The following is a 26,772-nucleotide window of genomic DNA, read 5'->3' as shown; positions in this document are numbered from 1 at the left end:
AATGTTTGGTTTTCTGTATGTTTGTTTGTATTGTGTTTTTGTATGTTTCTTTATATGTTACACAACACTGCATACACGATAAGATGGTTGTATTACATTTAATATGTTTTGTAAATATTACTGTGTGCTCATCTAGGACCACCCTAGTGAGACTGTTTTGTGTGATATGGGGGTAGTAATATTTGGGTTAGATGGAATGTATGAATTGTTTAACATAATGGTAACTAGTTTTGATGTACAGGATGTCAAATGTTTGCTTTATCACGTAGTAAATTGATAGTGTGTGCATGATAATTATGGGGACATTGGTTAGTGTGTCTGATCAGACACAAAGGGGGGAATTATGTAGGAATGTTAGTAGTAAATGAGTAGGTTTAATATGGGTTTATCTAATTCAGTATAAAACAAAGGGGTTAGGAGTATTATTTGAATGGGAAGATGGGGCTGCTTTGTCTTATGATAAATAAAGGCTGGGTCTTCGAGGTACTATGATAGGTTTCTGATAGGTGGAGTCAACGGGGAGGTCATAGGTTTCATTGGTTGAGCAGTCAGCGAATGGAGGCATTAGGGGGAGTGTTAGTGTTAGGTTTAAATGCCTAAGCGGGAGATATTTTGGTCAGAGCGTCTTCGAATTCATTCTCATATTGTTGTTTAGCATCTTCAATAAACCTTACTAAAATACTCTACAATCGGCTGTCTCCACTTCGACATTTTCTGGTACCTCGCGGTAATTGTGATCGGACACCACAGTAGCTTTTGATATTACTGTTTGGTCAGACTTGCAGTACAGGTAGGCCCTACAGGTTTTCTCCGTCTACCGTGTGTCATTTTATGTTTGTTTTCTTTGGGAGACCTTTCACTGCTGTCCACCTTTTTATCAGCTCAAAAATCTAATATTTTAAAGACAGCGAGTGAATTCAATAAAAAGTTTTTTTTTTTTTTTTTTTAAAGGAAATATATCCGGGCTCCTGCCTTTGGATAAGACGGCGAGGTAAATCACACAGGGCCAACCAGGAAAGATTCCACCGCAAGCCTACTATTGCAGCTCCACACGCCTTTATTGCACTTCAAAACACAGAGAACTTTACCTCCAGGTCACAAATTATTCAGTGCTCAATGAACAGATGCGTATTTACATAAACCTGTGTTCTGCATGGTACATTAACCCCCACTGAGAAAGCCCATTTCTTGGCGAGGTATTCATTACCTTGTGCTTGTGAATTTAATTTTCAGCGCCGGCCCACCGTTATGATTAACGAGGGTGCCGCCACTTGATTTGAGGGTGTTTGCGCACGTGAACGTCGGCCTTCTGAGAGAATCCCCCTCTCCATCTGGAGGGGTGGCACTAAGATCTGCAGCACGCTGAAAACTTCGGGGGAGAAAGAGTACTCTGCCAAAAGGCATATGGTTTGGGGAAATGATTGCTTAAGCCAAAGTTCTATCAGGAAAGACTCGTAGTCTGCCTCATTCATTCATTTCTGCTTAATAACGATAGCTTGAACAAAGGTTTTAACGGGAAGACTTCACCCATTCAGTCATTACCACGTAATAATAGGAGGCATACACTTGTCTTTAAACTGTCTCGTCTCACTCACCTCTCTGCGTCTTTCAGTAGCCTACACGGACTCTGAAGTAGAACCAGCGGCACTTACCTTTCATCTGACAGAGTTAGCGTGGATTCAAACACAGGGCTGGTGCAATATAAAATGATGGAAATGAATACGACACCGGTGAACAACTCCCGGGCCTTTAGTCTCTTTCTCGTGGCTGATGGCCAAATGCGTTGCGACGCTATGGAGCACAACTTCAGAGTTTACAGTACACAGACCTGTTTGGAGCCGCTTCTGCTCATTATAGCATTCCTCATTAGAATGCCGGTGTGTCCTCTGTACATAAAGACACTAGTGATTTATTGATGATGTAATCCTGGTGGGCTCAACAAGTCCCCTTTGAAGATCTGACTGCGGGGCGATTATCTGAAAGTGATAATGGAATGGACCGGGCCAGAGGATGCCCCAGTGCTTTGAATGGGAGGGAGGGGAGAGGCACAGGCAGGAGTGTGTCACAAGTGGACCCCGGCTTGCTGTCTCGCTCTCATCAAGACACACTGAGCGATGCCTCTGGAATTTTGCCCTAATCTTCAACAGCTTCCAATCTATAACTGCTACATTTCTTGCCGGCCTCTCGTCCCAGCTCTATTCTCTACTATAATTGCCTCTTGGAAAAGTTCCACGGTAATTTTGAAGTGTTTAGTGTGTTCAAAAGACACTGATTGTCCCCAAATGAGTTTGCACCAACGTCAACTTTCCTGAATTTGCTTCCTATCATCTCCACTCAAAAGTGAACGCAAAGAGAATACAGTCAGCGTTGCTCCTCTCAAATAATGAACTTGTCCTCGGTGGCTCCCTTCCCTCTGTTAAACGGCACCAATTAAATATATTTTTAAAAAACCTTCAGTTCTGTCTTGATGGCCATCAAAAGCAACAGCCTCTTGAATTCAGTCCTGCTCGCACACAGACATCACACCCATATCTGGAGAGTGACTGTTTTACAAATCTCTTTGATAGATCTGAGAGCTGTGGTGACTGCCTAACAGTGTTAGCTCAGAGCTCAGTGGCACGCCTAGCACAGAGAACATGTCTGCGGATGATCCCTGACAAATGTGTTATAAATACCTACGTTTTCTCTTTTACTTTTGGCAACATCGATTCAACTATTTAAAGACCTGAGAGCGTCAGAAGACTTTTCCATAGTTGACAGCCTCAGAACAGTTGGAGACAACTTAAATTACGATCATCCAACCCTCTTAAAGTCTGCGTGTGGATTACTAGGCGCCAGGCATCACAACCAATTTCGTTTTCTCTCAGTTGTCCTAAAATATGTTGCCATCAGCAGTGCACTCCCAAGCAGACACTGACTCTGTCTTTGTGTTTAGGGGAATAATTATGAAGTGCAATTTGAGCGAGGTTCTTTTGGTTGGTGTTTGGGAGAGTGAAATAGTTTTTGTCATGCACAGGTTCAGTGCTCCACTTGAAGCGGCAGTGAGCCATAATCATGCAGCTATTATGTACAGGAGAAGGCTGATTCCCATGAAAAGAAAAGAAGATTGCATGAGTGTCTCATGGATTTATGAAGTTCAGAGAGTGTAAAACTTAAACGGAAAACATGAGCTGTACGATGGGGCTGTAAAGTAAGGTGACCAGATTTCTGAGACAAAATCCGGGGACATTTTCAGTTCAGACACGTTAACACCTCCAAAACATGTCTTGTTTTTGTCTTTGTAATCGAAAAACGGGGACACTGACTGGGCCCTTATTCATAAAAGCAGTTTATCTTACCCTTGTTCTTGTAAATCGCAAGGGTAATGTCAAACAAAGAGTTTTCTTCTTAAAACTAATCACAAAGTGGCTGAAATGAAGAGTAGTAAAGATAACAACCTTTTGCCAGATAATAAGAACCAATATCAGTTATAAGAACTTTGTTGACGTCATGCACAAGCTTCCCAGTAGGCCTAACCTCTGTGTTTGGCTGATAAGTGACTGGTCTGCACGGATGGGTGACAGGTGTAGGTTTTTCCAGCATAGAAAATGTTAAGGCCATTGAGGCAACTGAATGCATTGTATTCCTATATTCTGTGTGAAAATCAGCTGGAACTATGAACATACAGATCAGGCCCATAGACTCCAGGATCTTTGGAATTGTTTTTTAGGTATTACTATACCAAACGTGATTTAAGAAACAAACAAACAAACAAAACGATTCAAAATACAATTTCAGTAAAAAATGTAATGAAATCCAAGCAATGTCAAGGTGAGGGTGGGAGATCTGAATAATCTAAAAAATAACAAGTTCTGTGACACACTACCAGTTGACATATTTGTTGATAAAGAATATGTGAAGTTAATGTGGGAAAAAGACATTTCATTAGTGTCTTTTAAGAGACCACCACAAGAACACATGTTTTTTTGTGTTTGTTTTTAAGTAATGTAGCTCTACCATTATTCTAGGCTACCTGTAATTGTCTATCTATGTAGCCTAAGCACATGACTCATTTAAAGATTTTAGCACATTGAAACCCACTGCTTAACATTGAACTGGTGAGACTGTTTTTTGCTTCCACAGAATTATCAAAGTTCAAAGTACTTTATTGTCATTGTCACACAAACAACGAGACAGACGTAAGCGGGAAGCGCAACTGGATGTACAGAAAGCGAGTTCAAGGAGTATTGTCTTGCTTTCAAGTGGTTTAATTTATTGACAAGTTGCCAACTACCTCGCAATAGTAATCCAGTCTAATGAAACTGAAATGTCATAGTACTGTAGTTAGTATCACTGCTAATGTTAAAAAGTTAACAAAGTTAGTTAGCAAGTAAAGCTGTGGCTGACACCTGACCGACAGATAGCTGCTGCTTAACACTCACATTGTTGCAAATTGTAGATCATAGGCTACATACATATTATAGGTTAAATAATATATGACATAGATGATAAACAATGACACTTACAATAAACACCGTTCGCTAATCACCTATCCCAAAGCTATCCTGTCTTGTACTCAATTTGCCAGAGCTAGCTGGCTGAATGAATGAATGAATAGACGCGATCTCTCTCTGAATAAAAAAAAATAGAAGCTAAGGGCAAAGATTCCACCGCGCTGCATATTCCACCAATCAAAATACTGCAAAGACGGGCATTCTAGAACATCTTTGAGCTCTGAGCTAGAGCTTGTCCCCCTGGCTGCTGGCTGGCTTGCTTAAGCCCGAGGCGTGTAGGCTACGCAACTAAACGTTTGGTCATTGTTTTCTTTCTTTTTTATTTGTATCCCGGGTCTGTTGTTGGTCACAGTGAAAACCGGGGACATTTCCGGGGACAGCTCCAGCCGGGGACAGGCCACCAAAAACGGGGACTGTCCCCTGAAACCGGGGACGTCTGGTCACCTTACTGTAAAGACGATGGCCTGTGCCTGTGTCATGTCTACACTTACTATGTCCAACCAACTCGGTCTGGCCTTTTTGCACTTACTGGCGCAGGGCCAATCCGAAGCCACACAATTACATGTCACATGTAGGTGACACATTGTTAAGCATTGCCCATGTGAGGTAAGGCAGGGCATGTTGCCGTTGACACAAGCAATTTCTGTTACAGGAAGTAATCAGTGTAGTTGATTTTGACATTTGTAGGACATTTAAAAGCAGTGTCACTGTGATTCTGGCCATGAACCCACAAGCTTAGGGGCAACAGTGGAATGGGGAACGGTTGAAAAGATGGTCAAATTTGTCGGCTTTCAGAGGGGAACTCTTAAAACACAATTTCTGCAAGGATTCCGTGTGCACAAATAGGTTCTGATTTACTGGGGGGAAATTGTTCTGCTTGCGTGGGCAGTGTGTACGTATATATGAGAGGTCCTGAGCAGGGGTGGGAAATAGGCAGATATGTCACTTGGTGAGACAAGAAATCTCTGTTTTATCTATGGAGTCCAGGGCTAGCTTGTCATATGTTTCATTTTAACATGTAAACACTGAACACAGCCAGTGTCAACACAACATGATGGAAGAGATTCCTGACTAGAATAGTTTGATCAGCTAAAATGTTGTTGATACTGTCAATAATTTGGCCTAGTCTACTAATGAAAATTCAATTGCAGTGTCTGCCTGTGACTGTCTGACTTGTTTTTCTTTTTTGTTGTTGTTGGTTTTGGATGCATAATAAAATACTCCTGTTTCCTTGCTGATAACTGAAAATAGCCTTTTGGCAAGCAGTGTTAAATAATTTACAGTTAATTTAACTACTCAATGTTTTGTTATGTAAGAAAACAAATACAAGGAATCCAACCTCAAGGCACATGTGCTCTTATGCATACAGTACCTTTTCATTGACTGTTTACTCACATTTTCAATCAATAAAAAGCTTATTTAGCTAACTCTGACATGCTTGTTATTCAGGCAAAAATCTCAATATAATTGTTTACCGATATGCTCCTTCGTAGGCTTAGTAATGACAGCCATCGTTTTTTCTGCACAAAAGTTCATGACCCTGTGTATTTTCACCTACAATTACATCACACTGTCTGATACAATTTCCAGCCTGTCTGGGATGACTTTATATCAAGTATTCGCATCCAGATTCTATCCTTTCTCTTTTTGCCTGTCGACAAAATTGAGCTTTGAGCCTCTGCAAGCATTTTCTGGTTATCAGGGGCCTGTTATCTGCAATTTAGGGAGGGCTCAATGCCAGTCATTTCAATGCCAATGGGAGTCCCTGCTGAGGCAATGAGCCTGTTCTGGGTGTATTAGACTGGGGGATCTCTCTCTCAGCTCTGCCTATGTCCCAACAGCACCTTTCGCACAGAGTGCAGAGCATTTACTCTTCCCACATTGCCTTGAGAGCCTGTGGAGAGGCACAGAGTTGAATACATTGGAGCAGCTTAGGCCCTAAACACTGCTTCTGTTGCTTACAGTTTTACCTTCATTAGTGGTTGTTGCTTTAGTGATGGATACAGGACAAAAGACAGTATGCTCACCAGAAATATGCTATTGGGAAAGCAATGCTTCAGTTTATGTTTAATGAAATGGAGTTAATACAAAGATGTAAAGGGTGCAATTGCTTGTTGTGTAAATCACTTCAGGGGAAGACCTTTTGGATTCTCAACTACATCAGGAACTTAATGAGAAAACTGATTATCAACTAGTTTGTGCCTTCTGTGCAAGCTCTGGTATCTGGCAGTCTGTAGCTTGATGCCAGCTGGTCTGTTCTCGAGTCCTACAAGACCTGTTCATTACCACCTCAAGCCTTTGCCCTCAATTAAATCAAAATTCTTTCAGCGTTTTAACTGTGTGTACCTTTTTGAACCTTTTTCAAGTCTCCATGACCCACGTGTGCATAGCCGAAACACTCTGTCATAAAGACCATATCTTTAAATGCAACTTTTTGAGTTACTTGGAGCACCCAGTGACTTTTTACTTTGATCTTGAAGCTTTTCTGTTTTGCCTGCGCCTTCAATGAAACTTTGTACCGCAGTTTTGTCTTTCATGCTTTAATTGAACATCATTGCTTTAATTCCCCTTTTCTTTCATCAATGAAATCTGAATCTATTTCTTCTTCTTTCATTTCTTATTTTCTTAAATGAATGCCCCTTTATCCCTTTGTCTGTTTTCAGAGCCTTTGCTTTTGTGAATGTTTATGTTAGCACTTTAAATTAACTTTGTCTATGAAGTGTGCGGCACCAATGATTAACCTAGGCCATGAACAGCGTGCCAGTGTTTGGGTTGAGCTCAGGTGACTGGTGTTTTGTATCACCGCAGTGTTATAATGGAGTATGCTACTTTTGGGAGACTGGGACCAGACAGTACCCGTACAAATTATGCACCCACAGGCAAAATCATGACAGTTGAAAACTTGCTTTACCAACTATGTAAATATTGCCACATCTCAGGCATGGGGGATATAAAGTGGGCTTAGATCTAGCAGATTTGGCGTGCTGATCTGGAGTGGCGTTGGGTTTATGGGACTCGTGTAGGAGTGAGGAGTGAGCCTCCGCGCTTTGAGGCGGCTGATTCCCCTGACATGATGGCAACATTGTTGCGCTTCCCACGTTTTGATCGGAACGTCTGGTTGTGACTGGAGACGAGCGGAGAACATGGCGGATGAGCTGTTTGCCCGCGTGTTCTCCAAGGCCCCGAGCAAACAGTTTATCCCCGTCTTCTGGGCTTCCCAAGGAACCATGCTTTGAGCGCGTGGTCTGTCAGCCGCGCACTCTGTATCTGGTTGACAAGTGTGTATTTGCTAGTCAAATACATTCGGTTGCCAGTGCCCCCCCCCACCTCCACACACACACACACACACACCTCCACACAAACACACACACACACACACCTCCACACACCTCCACACACACACCTCCACACACACACACACACACCTCCACACACACACACACACACACACACACACACACACACCTCCACACCTCCACACAAACACACACACACACACACCTCCACACACACACACACACACACACCTCCACACACACACACACACACACCTCCACACAAACACACACACACACACACCTCCACACACCTCCACACACACACACACACCTCCACACACACACACACACCTCCACACACACACACACACCTTCTCGATTTGACGCCTTTTACCTTTGTTTGCATGTTGTCATGTAACTCACTTTCCCTATTCAAGTAAATACTCGGGCTTTGAAATGACAGTTTACAATTTCTACATTCAGAGGCAAAATGGCATTTGGAAAAACATATTGCTTTCGTGTCAAGTCCTGATCTGTGCTCGAAGGGAAGCAAATTCTCTGTTGTCTGTTGTGAATGATTTCTTTAGCATTTTCATTCTAACACCCTCTTATGTTTTTTTGTTCCTGGCATTTGCAAAGCGAGGTGAAATAGCAACAAAAAGAAAAGGTTCAGGAAAAAAAAAAGCAGAAAAGCAGCCGACTTCACAACTGACATTTACGTGAGTTAGGATACCTGGCTGGTTGCTATGCTCTCGCCACTCTTTACCTGGATTGACCTAATCATGTGTGTCGATTTTCTGTTGAGCATCTCAAGTCCTGAAATGGCTTTCATTTTAGGTAAACTCAGAGGCCAGGGCCTGAGCGTTCAGGCTCAAGTCGGAGGCCTCCACTAATGGCTCTCTAAACGGTGTGGGCTGTCACCCTTGGCAAGAGTATTGAGTCTGTGGTCACAGCAAGAGCTTCCTTGACTTTTTTGATTTACTGTCCGGTCACCCTCTGAGACCCTGGCTCTAATGCTGCAGGTATCACAGTAGAATCTGGCCATCCATACAAGTCCACTGGTAGCACAAATACTAAAAACCAGACCAGGAGCTATGACAGCAACGGGGAATATCATTCCTTCTAATACAGAATAAATGAAAAATATAACAGCAGAGCCTTCAAAAAGAAAAAGAAAAAAAACGAAGAAGAAGAAAGTAACTTCATGCTCCTCAACAGATTGATTACAATCCTGTAAATCTCATGATGGTAAAGGTGCTCAAATATGAGAGCAATCCTCAGAAAGCTTAGCTCCATGACAAAATGGAACTTGTAGAAACAAAGTGGTAAAAGTAGATCAACGCCTGCTAAAAAGAGCTAATTAAAACTCTACACCCAGATTTACATTGTAAATCTGTTATGTTAAAAACAGCCATCAAATTCTCCCTTTAAAGCATTCTAGCTTATGTGAAGCCCCCAATGTCCTCTCATGCATGTATTCATTGTATGTGTAAGCAGGGATTATAATAATTGTTTACCAATTACAAAACACCAGGGGCATAATTAATCTCTACAAGATGCCAATACAGTACAATGCAAATGTTTTCTCTATCTGACCATTCGATACATGCCATTAATTTATGCTGCGTACAAATAAATGTCTCTTCCCCTAATTGCTGACTATGAGCAAAGCTGCTTGTTCATTTGACACAAGTGCCACTGGAATCTTGCTGAAGGAATGCCACACACTCATTTGGCAAAAGAGAAGTATCATGACAAGTCTAGTCCATCATGACTTGCATGCTTAACCTTATTTGTGAGCACAGCTGATGTGTGTGAGTGTGTGTACAGCATATGAGTGTGTGTTTGTGTGTGTGTGTGTGTGTGTGTTTGTGTTTGGGGAGGTGATGGCAGAGCACTGGGAGCTGTGTATTATTTAGCAGTATTGGGAGAATGTGCTTGTCGATACTGCTGAATGCCGGTGATTGGCTTCCCCGGAGGGACCCTGGGTGTTTGAAGCCGGCAGCACCGGGGTGATCGATGGGCCAGGCGGCGTGTGAGTGACGCGGGGCTCCGCCAATTCTGTTTACTCGCAGGGTTTGCACTGGCCAGATCAATGGCACTGAACTGCACAATCTGCATTACGATGATCGTGTTACTACAGACTATTAAGATGGTAATAACAGCCGGAGACGGGGGTGTTTGCAAACAGGATCCCTGAGCAGTTTCAACTAAACTGGAGGAGATAGTGTCTGTGTTTGTTTGTGTGTGGGTGAGTGTGAGTGTGGGTGAGTGTGTGTGTGTGTGTGTGTGTGTGTGTGTGTGTGTGTGTGTGTTCGCGTGTGTGCGTGCCTTTGCAAATGTTACTGCACAGTAGTGTTAGTTTAAAGCAGGCCTGGTTGGTTGGTTAAGCATGCGCATGTAAACAGTTTGTTCTCCAAACCAGCTGTTCACGCGATTATTATCACTTGATTTCGTCCCGAGTTTGGTTTTCTTTCCGTTGCAGACGCTTTCTCCGTGCCACAGGAATAATTCTGCCTGCATTTCCGCTCTCTCCGTCGAGCTTGCGGAGCAAGAGGAATACATTAGCACAACTATGCAGTGGAGCGATATGGATTTTTCTGTTTGCAGACCCCCACGTTAGGCCGCTTTATATTAGCGCCCGCATGAACAGGCACAAATGAGGATGCACTCGCATGAACACATTTTGCTTATGCAAAAAAATACAAATAAATAAATAAATAAATAAATAAATAAACAAACTCCCACCCCACTCCACCCCACTCCCTCCTCCACTGCACTGAAAGCTTCGAGGTCTTTCATCTCCAGCTCTACACTGAGGGAAGACACAAACACTCACAAACACACGCAGACACACACACACACACAAACACACACACACACACACACACACACAGACACACACACACACACACGCTGTGTCTAACAAGTAAACAAGGGAGGAGTGTTAAAAAAGGAGCCCTAAATCAGAGTGAAGGCGAGGCTGGCGAGTCCATTTATTTCTGTCTGCAGAGAGTAATGGACGAGGGGAGAGGAGGGGAGACGAGAGGAGAGGAGAGGAGAGGAGAGGAGGCTGCTGGAGATGAGTGTTTGCTGAGGGGATGAGGAGAGGAGAGGAGAGGAGAGGAGAGGAGGTGAGGTGAGCAGAGGTGCTGCCTGTTACTTGGTGAGAGAGGGCAGAGCGGGGAGAGAGGGAGGGCGAGAGAGGTTCATTCCTGCGGGGACTGGCTAGCACGGTCAGGGCCGCCGGGGCTGGGGACGGGGGGCCCTCTGGGTTCTGGTTCCACTGGGGGAGGGTCCTGGGGGCCTGGGGAGGCTGGGTGGAGGGGTGAAGATTGAGGTGGTGGTAGAGATGGAGGGGGAGGTGCGGAGGAGGAGGTCTTGGATGAGGCCTGCTGCTCCTTCCTGGCTTGCCGTCTCTGGCGGGCTCTCTGTGTCCTGCTGGCTCTCGTGGCCTTGCTCCTTAGGTAGGCCTCCTCCAGCTCGTACACCAGATCCTCCATCGCTCCCACCTGTACACACACAAGGAGGGAGAATAAATGAACAATAGCACAAACACACAAGGACATACACAAACACACACACACACACACACACACACACACACACACAAGGAGGGAGAATAAATGAACAATAGCACAAACACACAAGGACATACACAAACACACACACACACACACACACACACACACACACACACACAAGGAGGGAGAATAAATGAACAATAGCACAAACACACACACACACACACACACACACAAGGACATACACACACACACACACACACACACACACACACACACACACACACACACACACACACACACACACACACACACACAAGGACATGCACAAAAATAAAATACTGAAGAGCTGTGATGAATACTCCATGTCTGTCAAGGCCTTGAGTTCGGTGTGATTTTTTTTCCCCAGTCTCAGAGCTTTCCTGTTCAGCTGTTCCTGGATCAGCTGAAGAACCAACCAATTTCTCTGTGTCTCTGTCTCAACCTTGTTCTCTCTGTACGTCTGTGTGTGTGTGTGTGTGTGTGTGGGGCCCCCGTGCAGCCCCTCCGGGACTTAATTACCTCCTTGAGATGGAGGTATGGGGCCGGGGCTGGGGCCCTCGCCATTCATTTATGAGCAGACAGTTGGGCGTGGGAATTTATTGTGCCAGCGTCGGGAGCGGGGCACCTGAAGTGGAGGAGGAGGAGGAGGCAGGGAGCGAAATATGAAAGCGAATGCACAATGAAGAAATGAGTTAAAAAGCCTATTTGAGGGTCGGAGAGAGAGAGAGAGAGAGAGAGAGAGAGAGAGAGAGGTGGAGAAAGGGGGAGGGTGGGGGCGAGCAGGTCTTTAAGAGCATGGTAGTTTGGGGAGGCAGAGGAGAGAGGGAGAGATGGTGAGAGAGAGAGAGAGAGAGAGAGAGGTGGAGATGGAGAGATTGAGGTGATCCAGATTAGCAGAGGCTCAGGTCAGATGGCAAAGTCTGTGTACCTTACGGAAGTGAATCAAACCCGGGTGTGTGTGTGTGTGTGTGTGTGTGTGTGTGTATGTGTGTGTATGTGTGTGTACATACAGCATCTGTGTGTGTATGGGTATCACAGGCAGAAGGCTTTGCACAAGGGAATAGGCTTAAGCTTGAGCGGCTGTCTACATAAAACTCACACATCTGTACAAGTAAACACAGACTAGATACACAGACAAACAACACCCTCATATCTCCACACACACACACACACACACACACACACACACACACACACACACACACACACACACACACACACACACACACACACACACTAACACACATAAGCAGTACTTCATCCAATTTTATTTCAACCTATGGTTCTGCCAAGAAGTGTGCCATGCCTTATTATTATCCTTTCATAACACGTGCTCATTATGTTTTACCTCCCTCTCTGTATGAGTGTGTGTGTGTGTGTGTGTGTGTGTGTGTGTGTGTGTGTGTGTGTGTGTGTGTGAGAGCAGTCAACCCACCTGACGCCATGACACCACAGCTGTCAAAACACTAATCAAATCTGTCAAGGGCCGTGTCTCGTCAGAGGAGAAAGCAAAAGCCTTCATCAGAGGGAGGCAGGAAGAACACACGCACGCCCAAACCCAAACCCGTCCCCAAGAACACACAACCTCCATCAGCCAACAGAGCCTCAGCCCAACACACTGGTGTGGTTTTTCTATACGACTAGGGTCGCTCGGCGCAGCTTCCCCCAGCTTAGCCCCTCCACCAAGCAAGGCCTGGATTGGCATGTCCCTGCATCAGGGTCTACTCTCTTCAGGGTGTGTCTTTAAGCAAAGGCCGCCTAGGTGTCCCAACATACAAACATATTCAACAAAGTGGAGCCAAGTAACGCCACGATGAAAAGCAGAACGTTAGCATCCTCCGTATACTGTATTACCCAGTTGCTATACATGTATTTACGTATGTATAACATTAGCCCACAAAGGAAACATTTGGTTTAGTCTAAAATGAAACCAACCTCTTCAACCTTTATGGCAAGTGCTTGTATCTTTGATGTCATTCAGCGTGTTTAGAGGCATACCCCAGTGCGCTCTGGCCTGCTCAGGAGAGGGTCCATAATGGGTGCAGCACGGCACAGTTTCGCGCCGTTCAATTTGTAATGGAAAAGCAAATGATCTCAGCACAGCCCGGCCCGGCTCGGCTCGGCCAAAAAACGTCAATGGAAAAACCCCTTTGGTGACCTTTTTGGGCAATCTTTCAACGTTTTAGCCCAACAGTCTCCATACTCAATGAACACCTGCGTGCCTGTAAGTCAGAGCCTGTGGTGGCGGACGCGCGTTGGTGTTTCCCGTGCGACTGGGTGCGATGTGAGTCTGTGGGGCACCGTAAAAAGCTCTCGCTAGAGAGAGTGGGGTCACGAACGGGCTGCACCAGTCCGCGGTGTAAATACAGCACTTCAAGTGTGTTTTATTTACAGACTTGCTCTGCAGGCCAGATAAAAAAATATACATAAAAATAAGAGCCTGGTCTGGAACTACAGAGAGAGCGGCAGAGAGTGCTGTTATTTTTATGTGATGGACTTTTACTTTGGCGACAGCGTCCTCTAATGACTCACCCAAAACAAACAGAGAAATCAATATGTTTGCCAGGCTACAGTATGTCAAAATCGAGTTGTCATCTGTAGGTGTCGGTTAATGCCCCCCTTGATTTATGTAAAACAAATAGAGAGCTTGGACGAGCGGAAATGAAGTTTCCACCTCCAATATTTCCACAGGAGTTGGGCTGGGGTGGCTCCATAAATAAACAGCCTTGTATTGGAAGATCGGGGTGCCACATGCACTGATTATGGAGGAAATTGATCACTGATTATAGATTTGGGATGTTTGTAGGAAGGCTGGTCTTTAAAAGCCTTGGAGGCTTTTTTTATGAGAAAGACTGAAGCTCGCTTAGACTCACCTTGCACTACAGTAAATACATGCTGATGCCTATATAACGCTGTCTTATTGAGGAGTGTGACAGCATTCACAGCTTCACAAACACACTTACACACACATTGAATTATCCACGCAGTGCTGTAACTGCTGTCACCTTTTCTCACAGCTAAACTGACCCCACCATCATTCCACATGCACGTATGTTTCTGCATACACAACCACCACCATCCATGTTTATACTGAATCATTTACCACAGCCAGCCTAGTCAATTCACACACACACACACACACACAATCCCCATCATCATCCATCATGGTCTTTCTACATGGTCTCCACAAACACACAAACACAGAGGCACATCATTCAATGCTCACGTGTGCACAAACACACATGCAGCCAGGGCTGAGCAGCACTGGCAGGAGCTATAAGTGTGTGTGTGTGTGTGTGTGTGTGTGTGTGTGTGTGTGTGTGTGTGTGGCCTCACGGCCTGTTGGGGACCAGGAGCGATGAAGTGCGGCAGCGGCAGTGTGCCGCGGTGATGGAGCGCACGTGTTACGGTGAGAGTGAGCAAGTGCCAGAGAGACAGCCAGACATTTCACTCCCTGTCAGAGCACGCCTTCACCGTAGAGGATACACACACAGCACACACACACACACACACACACAAACACACACTAACACACACACAAACACACACTAACACACACACACACAAACACACACACACACATACACACACACACACACACACACACACTAACACACACACTCACACACACACACACACACACACATACACACACACACAAACACACACTAACACACACACAAACACACACACACAGACAAACACACACGAACACACACTAACACACACACACACACACACACACACACACACACACACACGCACACACACACACACAAACACACACACACAGTCCCCCTTCCTGCAAACAAGACAGATTCGCCATAACTTTTCCGGCCTCTTGTTGGAGCCCAGCCACACAATAGACGTGCACACTGATGGATTTACATCTCATTTCCTCTCAAAGCTGGCTTTGCCACATCATCATCATTCTTAATTTGACTACAGTGATGTCATGCAATAAAACAAATAAAATGACAATAAAAAGTAATTACACCATCGTAACACCAACCATACGCACATCACGACACACACACCCGGCATGTGCACATTTACATTATGAACAAATCCATGTCATGATTACCTTGTTAAGTCTTATTACACTGTGATCAGTAAACAGTAAACACTGTCAAGTGATGCTGACTACTCACAAGGAGCTAACATGTTATATACAGGAACAGTCTTGCCAGATGTCACTTGACAGATAATATAATAATAATAATTAGTAATAATCTAGTAATAATAGCATCTCCTCTTGCTTATGCTCGTGGAAGAATCAGATGCAGGGGTAGCGTTCACACAATGTGTTTCCATATTGATTAACCAAAGATAGCTCACCTTAATAAGATCCCACTATTGCTAGGTGCCATTACTAAGCTGATAGTCGTAGGTACTATATTACTATCTATTGGTACTGTACTATATATAAGTACTACAGTGCTGTGAAAAAAAGGATTTGCCCCCTTCCCGATTTCATCTATTTTTGCTTATTTCTCACATTTGAATGTTTCAGATCATCCAACTAATTATAATATAAGACAAAGACATCGTGAGTAAATGCAAAATGCAGCTTTTAAATGATCATTTCAATAATTGAAGGCAAAGAGTTATTCAAAACCTACATCACCCATGTGAAAAAGTAATTTCCCCCTTAAACCTAATAACTGGTTGTGCCACCCTTGGCCGCAACAACTGCAATCAGACGTTTGCGATGACTGGCAATGAGTCTTTTACATCACTATGGAGGAATTTTGGCCCGCTTTTCTTGAATTGTTTTAATTCAGCCGTATTGGAGGGTTTTTCCAGCATGAACTGCCTGTTTAAGGTCATGCCACAGCATCTCAATCGGATTTAAGACAGGACTTTGACAAGGCCACTCCAGAAACTTTATTTTGTTTCTTTTGAGCCATTCGGAGGTGGACTTGCTTGTATGCTTCGGATCATTGTCCTGCTGCATAACCCTACTGCGTTTTAGCTTTAGGTCACAAACTGATGGCCGGACATTCTCTTCCAGGATTTTCTGGAATTCATGGTTCCATCAATTATGGCAAGTCGCCCAGGTCCTGAAGTAGCAAAGCAGCCCCAGACCATCACACTACCACCACTGTGTTTGACTGCTGGTATGATGCTCTTATTGTGGACTGCTGTGTTAGCTTTACGCCAGATGTAACGGGACCCATGTCTTCCAAAATGTTCCACGTTTGTCTCATCGGCCACTCCTGGGAAACTTCTGTTCCAAATGTTCTCCATTTGTAGATAATAGCTCTCACCGTGGTTCGCTGGAGTCCCAGAGCCTTAGAAATGGCTTTTGTAACCCTTTCCAGACTGATAGAGGTCAATGACTTTGTTTCTCATCTGTTCTGGAATTTCTTTTAGCCCTTTTAGCCTACTTCACCTGGCCAGACAGGTTCTATTTAAGTGGTTTAGATTCAACAGGGCCGGCAGTAATCATGCCTGGGTGTGTCTAGTGAAATTGAACTAAATTATCAATTCCATTTGGTTAATTGGTTGATTTAGTAAATAAGAGGGCAATTGCTTTTTCACATAGGGCCAGGTGGGGTTGGATGGCTTTTTTCCTTCAATAAATGAACTCATTTAAAAACTGTATTTTGTGTTTACACGGGTTATCTTTGTCTAATATTAAAATGAGTTTGATAATCTGAAACATTTAAGTGTGACAAATATGCAAAAATAGAAGAAATTGGCGAAATACTTTTTCACAGCACTGTATATTAGGTACTGAATATTTGTGACAAGATACTTACCCTAAAGATTAGAGGTTAGATTTACGATTATTATTGTGTAATAATACGTACACGTGAGAAGTACATTGCATTATATGAAATCAAATTATTAAAAAAAAATCCTTTTTAAAGCAATATTTTAAAGCAATATTTTAGTCCACTTAAAAATAAAGCTTTGCCTTTCAATGATGCAGGCAGTACATTGAATCAATGGCAAATGATTCTACAGACCCACAAGCACAGATGCTGTGCTGCTAAATGTAAATGGTATTGGTCTGAAGAACTGGGCAACCCGTGTGGAACACCGACTCAAACAGAATAATGTTTTTCATATTCGCTGTAAACTCACAATCATGGCAGTTTGATCATGTTACGTTATGCAATGTCAGGAGTGGTATTAACACAGAGTCAGCTGTGGCCTTTTAAGCCTTTACTGGAGGCAGGCAGCCTCTGTAGAGAGCTCCAGCCTGACTCTGAGTGCTGACCCCCCTCCCCCTCCCCTCCCCTCCCCTCCCCCGCCCTGGTGGGGCATCTCTGTGTGTGTGTGTGTGTGTGTGTGTGTGTGGATGATATATGGGCTCAGATTGGTGGTGAAGGCGCCCGTCGGGCCGGAGAGTGTGTTGGGGTCCGGCGCGGTCTGGCCGGCCGTGGCGCCCCTGATGGTGTGATTAATACGGCCCATCAGTAACCCGGGGCGACACACTCCGCCGCGCCCCAGAAAGACGGACTGACCCGCTGATGCACTGCAGGCCAGAGCCTGGTCCAGCTGAGATGAGCAGAGCCGCTCCCCCCCCCCCCCAGCCACTCCTCTCCCCCACGTCACACCCCTCTGTCCTCTCCCCCCCCCCCCCCAGCCTCTCCTCTCCCCCCCCCCCCCCAGCCTCTCCGCTCCCCCACGTCACACCCCTCTGTCCTCTCCCCTCCTCCAGCTCCATTCATCACCATCAGAGGCACAGACACGGAGCTGCCCCAAACTCTAACTCTCACACACTCACACACTCCCTCCCTCCCTCCCTCCCTCACTCTCCAGACACTACAGCCCAGTGGGTCTCTCTCTCAGTTCACCTCAAACAAGCTGAACTACAGAATCAAAAAGCACTTTACAATATTTACCAATGAACATAATACACATCCCAGTATATTGTTTTGTATTGCAGTAGAACATAAACTAGGGCCATTTGGGTATTCTAAGATGCTGTATAGGCAGGGATAGTCATGGTGGTATGATTTTCTCCTGAGAGTGATGTGATGAATGTTTAATACAGCACACACACACCATTTGTGGGCTCCTCTTCCACACTACTTCGGCGTGGGCACACTAGCATATTTCACTTCTGCATGAGGTTGTGGCCTTCTTTGAGCCTCTTTTAGGCTTTCAAAGTTTTACCCTTTTTATTCAGCATTTATCTGTGATTTCAACATACACCAGGGTACCACTACAGACCACCGTAGTAATAGTTGCAAAATCAATTATAATATATTTTCAGCATATAATAATTGGTATCTTGTACGGCACCTTCTCCCATATCTCACCACAGCTGTTCTAGCTGAAGTCTATTAACACCTCACCTCACCTCATCTCATCTCATCACATCTCATCTCATCTCATCTCACTCTCAAGCGCTTTCACTCATATTCACCTTTTCTCCGCTTTCTTCTCTGCATTTGAAACTCTTTTACTCATGGCCGTAATCATCCTCTATCCACCTCTCTCACTTAAAGGTCATCTCTCTGTCAAGCACCTATACAAAAAACACTTGCTAAATCTGCACAAGTACAGTGGCCATACAGTACACTATGGATATTATCACTCCAACTGCCTGTAGGGGGCACCGTAGAGAGAGGGTAAAGAGGGATGGCCATCAGACACGTCTGGGTTTAATTCCCCCCTTAGAATATCATTTAAAATGCCCACATGCCCACACAGTGCTAATTAAGGGAAAGGGAAATCATTTGGACTGAAATATGAAATGTTGGTTCTTCCGCAAGCTTTGCCATTTAAAAGTTCACTGCATTGTTGTGTTTAATAGAGGTGACAATCACGCCAAAAGGAAGACCTGGCAGGCATATGCACAGACACACACACACACACACACACACGCACACACACACACACACACACACACACACACACACACACACAGACACACACACACACAGACACACACACAGACATACACGTACACACAGACACACACACACACACACAGACTCAGACACACACACACAGACACACACAGACACACACACACACACAGACACACATACACACGTACACAATGAGAAAGAGGGAGAGCAAAGAATTAATTTTTCTCTGATTTGATGTGTCATATTTTCTTTGATTTGGGTCTGGGGGGATGGAGGGGTGGGGGGTTGGCTCATTGTATGTGAGTGTGCGTGACTGGTGATGGTGGTGGCATTTCAACCCTTTCTCTCTATCTTTCTTTCTTTCTTGCTCTCCCTCCCTCTCTCTCTCTCTCCCTTGCACCATACACTGATTGTCCTTTTCCCACCCCTGTCGTCTTTTCGCTCTCTGATTTACCTTTAGCATTTCATTCCACACACGTTCGCCATCCGTCCGCCTTCCTTCAAGGGTGTCCACTGTGTCTGCCATTAGCATCTGCAGCTGTGGGCCAGAGATAAAGATTATCAGGGCGCAATTCACGCCGCAGCCATAACTCCACTAAACACGCCGACTTCAAAGCTAATTAAAAAATCATTTGTCGGACGGTCATTTTTATAAGGCATTCCTCACACAATGAGGACTGCCATCTTGTGTCTCTCCCTGTCCCCATCCCAAGGCCCATCCGTGGTTGAGTGATCAGGTGGTGTGGTGGAGTCCCCCCCCCCCCCCCCCTCCTCCTTTTTTTAATGAGGATGGCGGGTAAAGGCGAGACAATGCGGACAAATTGACAAACACAAAGTCATCCATCACAAGGTGCGGGGGAGGCAGTTATATACACGGGGAGCGTGTAGTGCATGTGTGTGTTTGTCTTCCTGTGTGTGCGTGTGTGTGTGTGTGTGTGTGTATGTGTTAGTGTGTGTGTATGTGTTAGTTTGTGTGTGTGTGTGTTTGTCTTCCTGTGTGTGCATGTGTGTGTGTGTGTATGTGTGTTAGTGTGTGTGTATGTGTTAGTTTGTGTGTGTGTGTTTGTCTTCCTGTGTGTGCATGTGTGTGTTGGTGTTAGTGTGTGTGTGTGTGTGTTTGTCTTCCTGTGTGTATATGTGTTAGTGTGTGTGTGTTTATGTACTGTATGTGTGTTAGTGTGTGTGTGTGTGTGTGTGTGTTTATGTATGTGTGTTAGTGTGTGTGCGTGTGTGTGTGTGTTTATGTATGTGTGTTAGTGTGTGTGTGTGTAGTCCCTCTATCTGTTTACAGGCCAGATGTGTACGTAAAGAAGTAGCAGTGTGTATGTGAGAGAGGCACTGGAAGTGTGTGTGTGTGCACAAGTAATATTCAACTTTGATGATGATGTAAAATGGTTTTGAATGTAAAATGGTGGGTAATGTAGGTCTAAACAACTGTGTTTGTATAAAATGTACGTGTCGGCAACAAAGCAGTCTACTTTCAAATGACTGAAATCATTTTTTTAAAAGAGTGAAAATATATATATATCCATCTCTCTATCTCTTCCCTGTGTGTGTGTGTGCGCGTGTGTTTGTAGAAGGAAGTTGGCAAACTGACATGTCATGCATGGGCAAACCACGATTGCATCTGACAAAATCCAGGCCCTCGCAATTGTATATTTAATGGTGGGCCTAAAATAAAGATTCAAATTTCTGTTGATGTGCGTTTGCCGGATATTGCTTCCCAGAGAAGCGAGGGGGCCTCAGCTTTCAGCGTGCCATTTTTAGGGGTAGGAAGGCTCTTTCTGCGGGCATTAAAATAAAAAGGCCCGTCTGGTGAATTATTCATGCCCGCTATCTGAGGAGGGTGTGTGTTTTTTTCCTCTGGACGGTCATCTGCAGGTGTGCTTCAGGGACTGTTAACTTGTATATCTTTTTTTCATATCCGTGAGCAACTGCCCAAAATGGACTCGCCATAAAAATTGCAGCATTTCCTCCCGTGTGTCTCAACAATGCTTCGTGTCTTGCGTCATCGCCAAAGCGTTTGCAGTTGTGTGTTTTCCCTGCCTTACTACGCGGCTGCCCGGCCAAAAGACCCCTTTCTTATTCGTCTCCATAATGTCCTGTTGGCGACCAGGCACTGTAAACATCCCACTAATTAGACGCCTCTGCGCTTGACAATTCATCGCAGATTTTTTTTTTTGTGGCAATATCACATACATCACGCTGCATTGATCTGGGTTAATCTCACAACAGTGCGGCACTAATCTAGTAAAGAGGCAATTATAGAGCTTGGCCACTGTGCACCAGAATGAGATTTATGAATCCTCCTCCATATTCCCACTTGCTTTTCTCTCCTTCACTCTCTCACCTTGCTTTCCCGTGCACCATTTCTCCCTTCCCTCTCTCACTATCTCTCTAAAACACACACACACCTTTTTCTCTTACACGTTCCCCCTCTCTCTCTCTCTCTCTCTCTCTCTCTCTCCCTCTCTCTGTCTGTCTCTCTCAGTCATCCGTCCTTTCACTCTCGCCCCATACATGCGCGCACAAAAGAGCTGTCTTTGCATTGCAAGTGTTCCTGATCCTCATAAATATTCAAAAACAAAGCCCTGCTTATTGGCGTGCATACTTTAAGACTTTATTAAAAACAAGCTAGCCCAGTTCTTCCTCTGCTTCTGGCGCTCCAGCGAGCTCCTCAGTAACAGCGCCAGTGGGGCTTGTGAGGTTGGCCCTGCTCGCCTCACCTTGGAGGAGCTCGACCTCTGCTCAGCTCAACACTGGGACCAGTGGAGATTGGTTTGATGTGCGAGGGGAAGACTGGCAGAGCATGATAATGATGCTAGCAATGCCCAGGTCATGTGATGGGGGGGGTTCACTGAGAGCACACAGCCACTGATAACAATGTGTGCCCTCAATGCAGTGTAAGAGGCTTAGGATAAAAGCAACAGCTAAACTAGGAGAAGAAGAAGAGGAGGCCAGAGGAGAAGAGAGGACAGGAGAAAGGGGAGAGCACGGGATGAGGAGAAAGGGGGGGGGGGGGGGGGTCGGTCAGAGATGGAGAGTAGAGATTAGAGGGGGAGAAAGAGGAGCCAAGAGAGGAGGGCCTGGTTTGTTGTAGGGGAGAGAAGGGGGTCAAAGAGGCCGTGATGAAGAGCGAAGATGGAGGATGGAGGGAGCAGAGGGAGCGTTGAGGTTTAAATGGGAGAGGAGGAGGACAGGGCTTATGTAGCGAGGGGAGGAGGAGGAGGAGGAGGAGGAGGGAGGTAGAAAGACTGATAAGGGAGCGGTTGCAGAAGGAGAAGAAGAGCCTGTGAGCTGTGCTGAGTGCCTATTTTCATTCTTACCAACAAAAATCACAAACCCTTTTTCTGACATCTCTATAACTTAGGGGCGAATGATCATCTCAGCACTTTTATGTCAGCCGTCCAACCGCACAGCCATTTACTATTTCTGAAATGTGAATGCCTGACGTGAAGCACTTTGAATTAAATGTGCCATGTAAACAAATTTGCCTTGCCTTTGCCTTAAGAGATCAAGGCAAGCTTACTAACTTATGAATAAAATTACATCACTGAGGCATGATTGGGTCAAATACAAATCGAGTTCACAACTTCCCCAAAACATCAGGGGTATTTTTTTTCATCTTGTTCATTATTTCGTTTTATGCCACTTTCCCCAGATCTCCATGCGTGAGGAAGCCCCTGTGTTTTGCGAATGCTCACCAGTCTGAAATCTGCAGTGCTGATGTCCTGCAGATAGGGGGCGACGCTGAGCTCTGCCAGTGTGTGCTGCAGGACCTGCGTCTCCTCACTCACGCGCCTCAGCTGGCCCAGGGCACCGGCGTACTGGAGCCTCTCAATGAGCCCAGCACCTGTGGATAACCCCACCTGATAGAGAGCACAAGTCACCACACACGCACATACACACAAACACATATACATATCCATACACATGCATTCACATTCATGTGAGTACCTGTGCACAAACATAATCACTTCTGCCAAAACAAGAGTGTGCACATACATAAACAATAACACACACACACACACACATGGACAAACAAACACACACACACACACACACACATACAATTCATATGCACTCATATAGAAATATGTATGTATGTATGTAGTGTGCTGGGGGCTAGTAGAACTTCCACATGGGCTTGTTGTGTAGCCGCCTAGCATGCCTCGGTGTTGGACTGTTCTGGAAAGACTTGTTACCATTCAGGTTGTGTATCCGAGTGTAAGGGTGATATCTGTTAACACATGTTAGCCTGCGTGACTGCTATCATTCTGTCTGTGTTGTGTGGATTCAAGCTTGTATTCGTGCACTGTGTCACTGTGAAGTATGTCCTGCCTCCTGTTTCCCTCTTTGTGTGTGACGCAAAGCCAATCAAATGACATAGCTTTGATAGCCTTCTTTCATGCTAGCTCACCACAATATGTACACTCATCTGGCAACTCATCTGATATGTGCTCCTCTGACACATATATATCGCTCACATATGGCCAACACCCACTACATGAAACACATCAAAGACTGAAGCCTTGTCCATTAATACTAGTCCCTTTGCACTAAAGCCCCGACTTCAACTGCTGATCATGTGCATGCACACGCACACGCACCCAGTATACACACATACACACACACACACACACACACACACACACACACACACACACACACTCACCCAGTATACACACACACACACACACACACTCACCCAGTATATATACACACACACACACACACACACACACACACACACACACACTCACCCAGTATACACACACACACACACACACACACACACACACACACACACACACACACCCACACACACACACACACACCCAGTATACACACACAGAGCACAACAGTGAGGCAGCAGCACGGGAGAGCAGCGAGGCCCTGGCTGCATCCCTCAGCACACAGCCTAATCCCCCTGTAGCCTGAACTGAGCTACTGATGGCTTTAGCATTTGACACGACACTCCTTTGTGCGCTTCATCCGTCAGAGATGTCACGCAACCTGTTTTTATTAGCACTGTGATTCTTGAATGGAGAGCGTCAAAGTGGCATACAAGAGGGAGCACTGACCTTTCAAGCGCAGGCTAACAAATCAGATTAGACCTCAGCAGTGTGCAGAGCAGGTTCCTCTAAAAGGATTAGCATATCGCTGCAGCATCCTGGCAAACCGGAGGACTCATGAACCCCCCCCCCCCCCCCCCCAAACACACACACACAGACACACACTCACTCACTCACTCACTCACACTCACACCCACTCACACCACTACCTAATTCCCACCCCCATTATGGAAAAGATTGACAGGGCACTCTATCCAGTGCCTTCTATATGTTAAATGATTAATCTGCATAAATGTCTTCTTGCATCTCCTGTTGTGAGTAGCCTGTCCAAGCACCCCCCCCCCCCCCACCCCCCATGCCCTTCTGCCCCCCGAGCCTGACAGGAGGTGGACTCATTCTACACTAAGCAGAGAAACTACGCATTGTTTTCCCCTCGTCCCATTTCCCCCCTCCCTCATTCTTTTAAGCAGGTTATTTAGTCACTGACCGCTTCCCCTCCAGGTTGGGGGGGCTAGAGGCCATGGTCGCCCCCGTGTAGCGTATGTTACGGGTCTCTTACCGCTCTAACTGATGCTCCAAGCCCACCTCCCACCCCTCCCACCCCCTCCCACCCCTCCCACTCCTCCACTCCTCCCACCCCCTCCCTCCGAGCTCGCCTCTCCCCAACTCCTTTTCTTTTAGTGGGAGGTTGGCCTGCTATTATCCCTTCTGTCATTCATCCTCTTTATGGCCATTTTTATTACAGATACATATCCCCCAGCATGCATCATTTTTTACAGCCACTGTCTCTGCGCGTCTGGCCCGAGCTGGGACCAGCCTGTGTGTGTGTGTGTGTGTGTGTGTGTGTGTGTGTGTGTGTGTGTGTTATTTCATGCCACCACCAGCCCGGCACTGTTTACTTTCAATAACTGAGCGAGAGAAGGGTGCAGAGAGTGAGTGAGTGAGGGAAGACAGAGAGAGAGAGAGAGAGAGAGAGAGAGAGAGAGAGGAAGAGATAGATAAAGAGAAAGAGAAAGAGAAAAAGAACAGCCGTCTGCTCTCCGACTTTATGAGCGATGTTGTTTTTCCCCTACTGAATATTTCATTGTTCCCCCCCCCCCCCCCCCCGTTCCTCGCCCTCCCTGGCGCGGGCCGTGCCTGCGGATGATGCAGAGGCATGGTGGGGGCACTGGTGGGAATAATCAGAGATGCTCGGCAATTATGGATCGCTCTCCATTTTACAACTGCCATGCTGCTGCTTAATTGTGCACGGAGTCCTTACATAATGGGTCGCTAATTGTTTGCCTTGCTGATGCCTGCTGCAGGTGGGCAGACGGGGGGAGGCAGTGTTTGGTTAATATTTATGAAGGGTGAAGATCCCTGTCCCAGCGTCGGCCCTCCGCGCGCCGTAATGAAGACGGAGCGAGCCCAGTGCATCTCCTCATCTCTTTTCATCCGCCATTGTTTACAGTTCGGCATGATGCAATACCGCTTCAGACAAATATGTTTGTCAATACTAATTATTATCATTTTTTTTGGTGGGGGGTGGAGGGGTGACTGGGGCGGGGGCGGGGGGGTGACTGTGGGCCCCTGCAGGTCCCTGTAGAATTAGTCTGGATGCGTTATTAGAGAATAAACGGCTGGCTTCCCCACATCAGATGAGATCAATTCCTTTTTCTAATACCGGCATAATGGGATTTGCGTTGGCTGCGACCACCTCAGAGTGAGTGACTAATTTAATACACATCCTGTCGCTCTGCATCTCATAGTGCCGCGGCCACGCCAGTAATTCAATCACAACCCTACAAAATAAATGGCAAGAACGCTCTGCAGCACAAATGAAATCGAACATATCTCTCTCTCTCTCTCTCTCTCGCCCTCTGTTTTCTTCGACTGCTCTTCTTTGGTTTGCATGAGCCCATTGCTATGTCAGCAGAGGGAGAGGAAGAGAGGGAGAGGCTGGATGTTGAATTACTGAGGATTACTGAGGAAGGGCAGGGGAGAGATGTTAGTCACTGGTGTTGTTCATGGTGCTCTTCCTCTCCCCTTCTCTTCTGTTTCCCTCTCTCTCTCTCTCTCTCTCTCTCTTTCTCTCTCACACTCACACATATGCCCCCCCCCCTCTCTCTCTTTCTTTCTGCTCTACAAAGGCACATGAAGTAGCAGGTAATGCAAAAGAGAGTGACATGGGTGTGGAGGAAGGACAAAAAAAAGACAAACAGCGGAGCTCCGCAGCGCTGGAAAAGCATCATGGCAAAAAGGGAGCCTGCACCACAAGTTAATTACAAATCATTAAGCGTGTGGATCCATGGTCTGTCCCTGACCCCGTGGGTCCTCTCCAACCAGCAGCACCTACCAGGGCCATGTGGTGGAGGATGACGCAGGGAGAGGAGACATTGCGCTGTGATCGTTTTCAGAGCCTGTTGTTTTGTGCTTGTACAAGTTTTGGGGGCGGGGAGGTCCGTATTAGTAAATATTTGCTCTCCTTTAAACACCATCCATCACTGCCTGAGCAAGGACCAAAGCCACTGCGACTGAAGCTACAGGCG

At 45.7% G+C, this 26,772-nt stretch overlaps 1 protein-coding gene across 1 annotated transcript in view; it reads right to left on the bottom strand.

Annotated features, from left to right (window-relative positions):
* Window positions 1-10,938: 10,938 nt before the first annotated feature.
* The window catches only part of LOC105913155 (spermatogenesis-associated protein 16), a 53,516-nt gene continuing 37,682 nt past the window's right edge, over window positions 10,939-26,772 (bottom strand). The window contains exons 9-11 of the mRNA XM_042708946.1: window positions 22,874-23,252; window positions 19,624-19,707; window positions 10,939-11,283 (exon numbers count right to left, since the gene is read on the bottom strand). Coding sequence (XP_042564880.1) covers window positions 10,981-11,283; window positions 19,624-19,707; window positions 22,874-23,252 — 766 coding nt within the window. The 3' untranslated portion in view covers window positions 10,939-10,980. The remainder of the gene's footprint in view (window positions 11,284-19,623; window positions 19,708-22,873; window positions 23,253-26,772) is intronic.

This window comes from Clupea harengus, chromosome 10 (genome assembly GCF_900700415.2).
Source record: "Clupea harengus chromosome 10, Ch_v2.0.2, whole genome shotgun sequence".
NCBI classification, from domain to species: domain Eukaryota; kingdom Metazoa; phylum Chordata; class Actinopteri; order Clupeiformes; family Clupeidae; genus Clupea; species Clupea harengus.
This window is presented reverse-complemented; position numbering and strand designations above follow the sequence as displayed.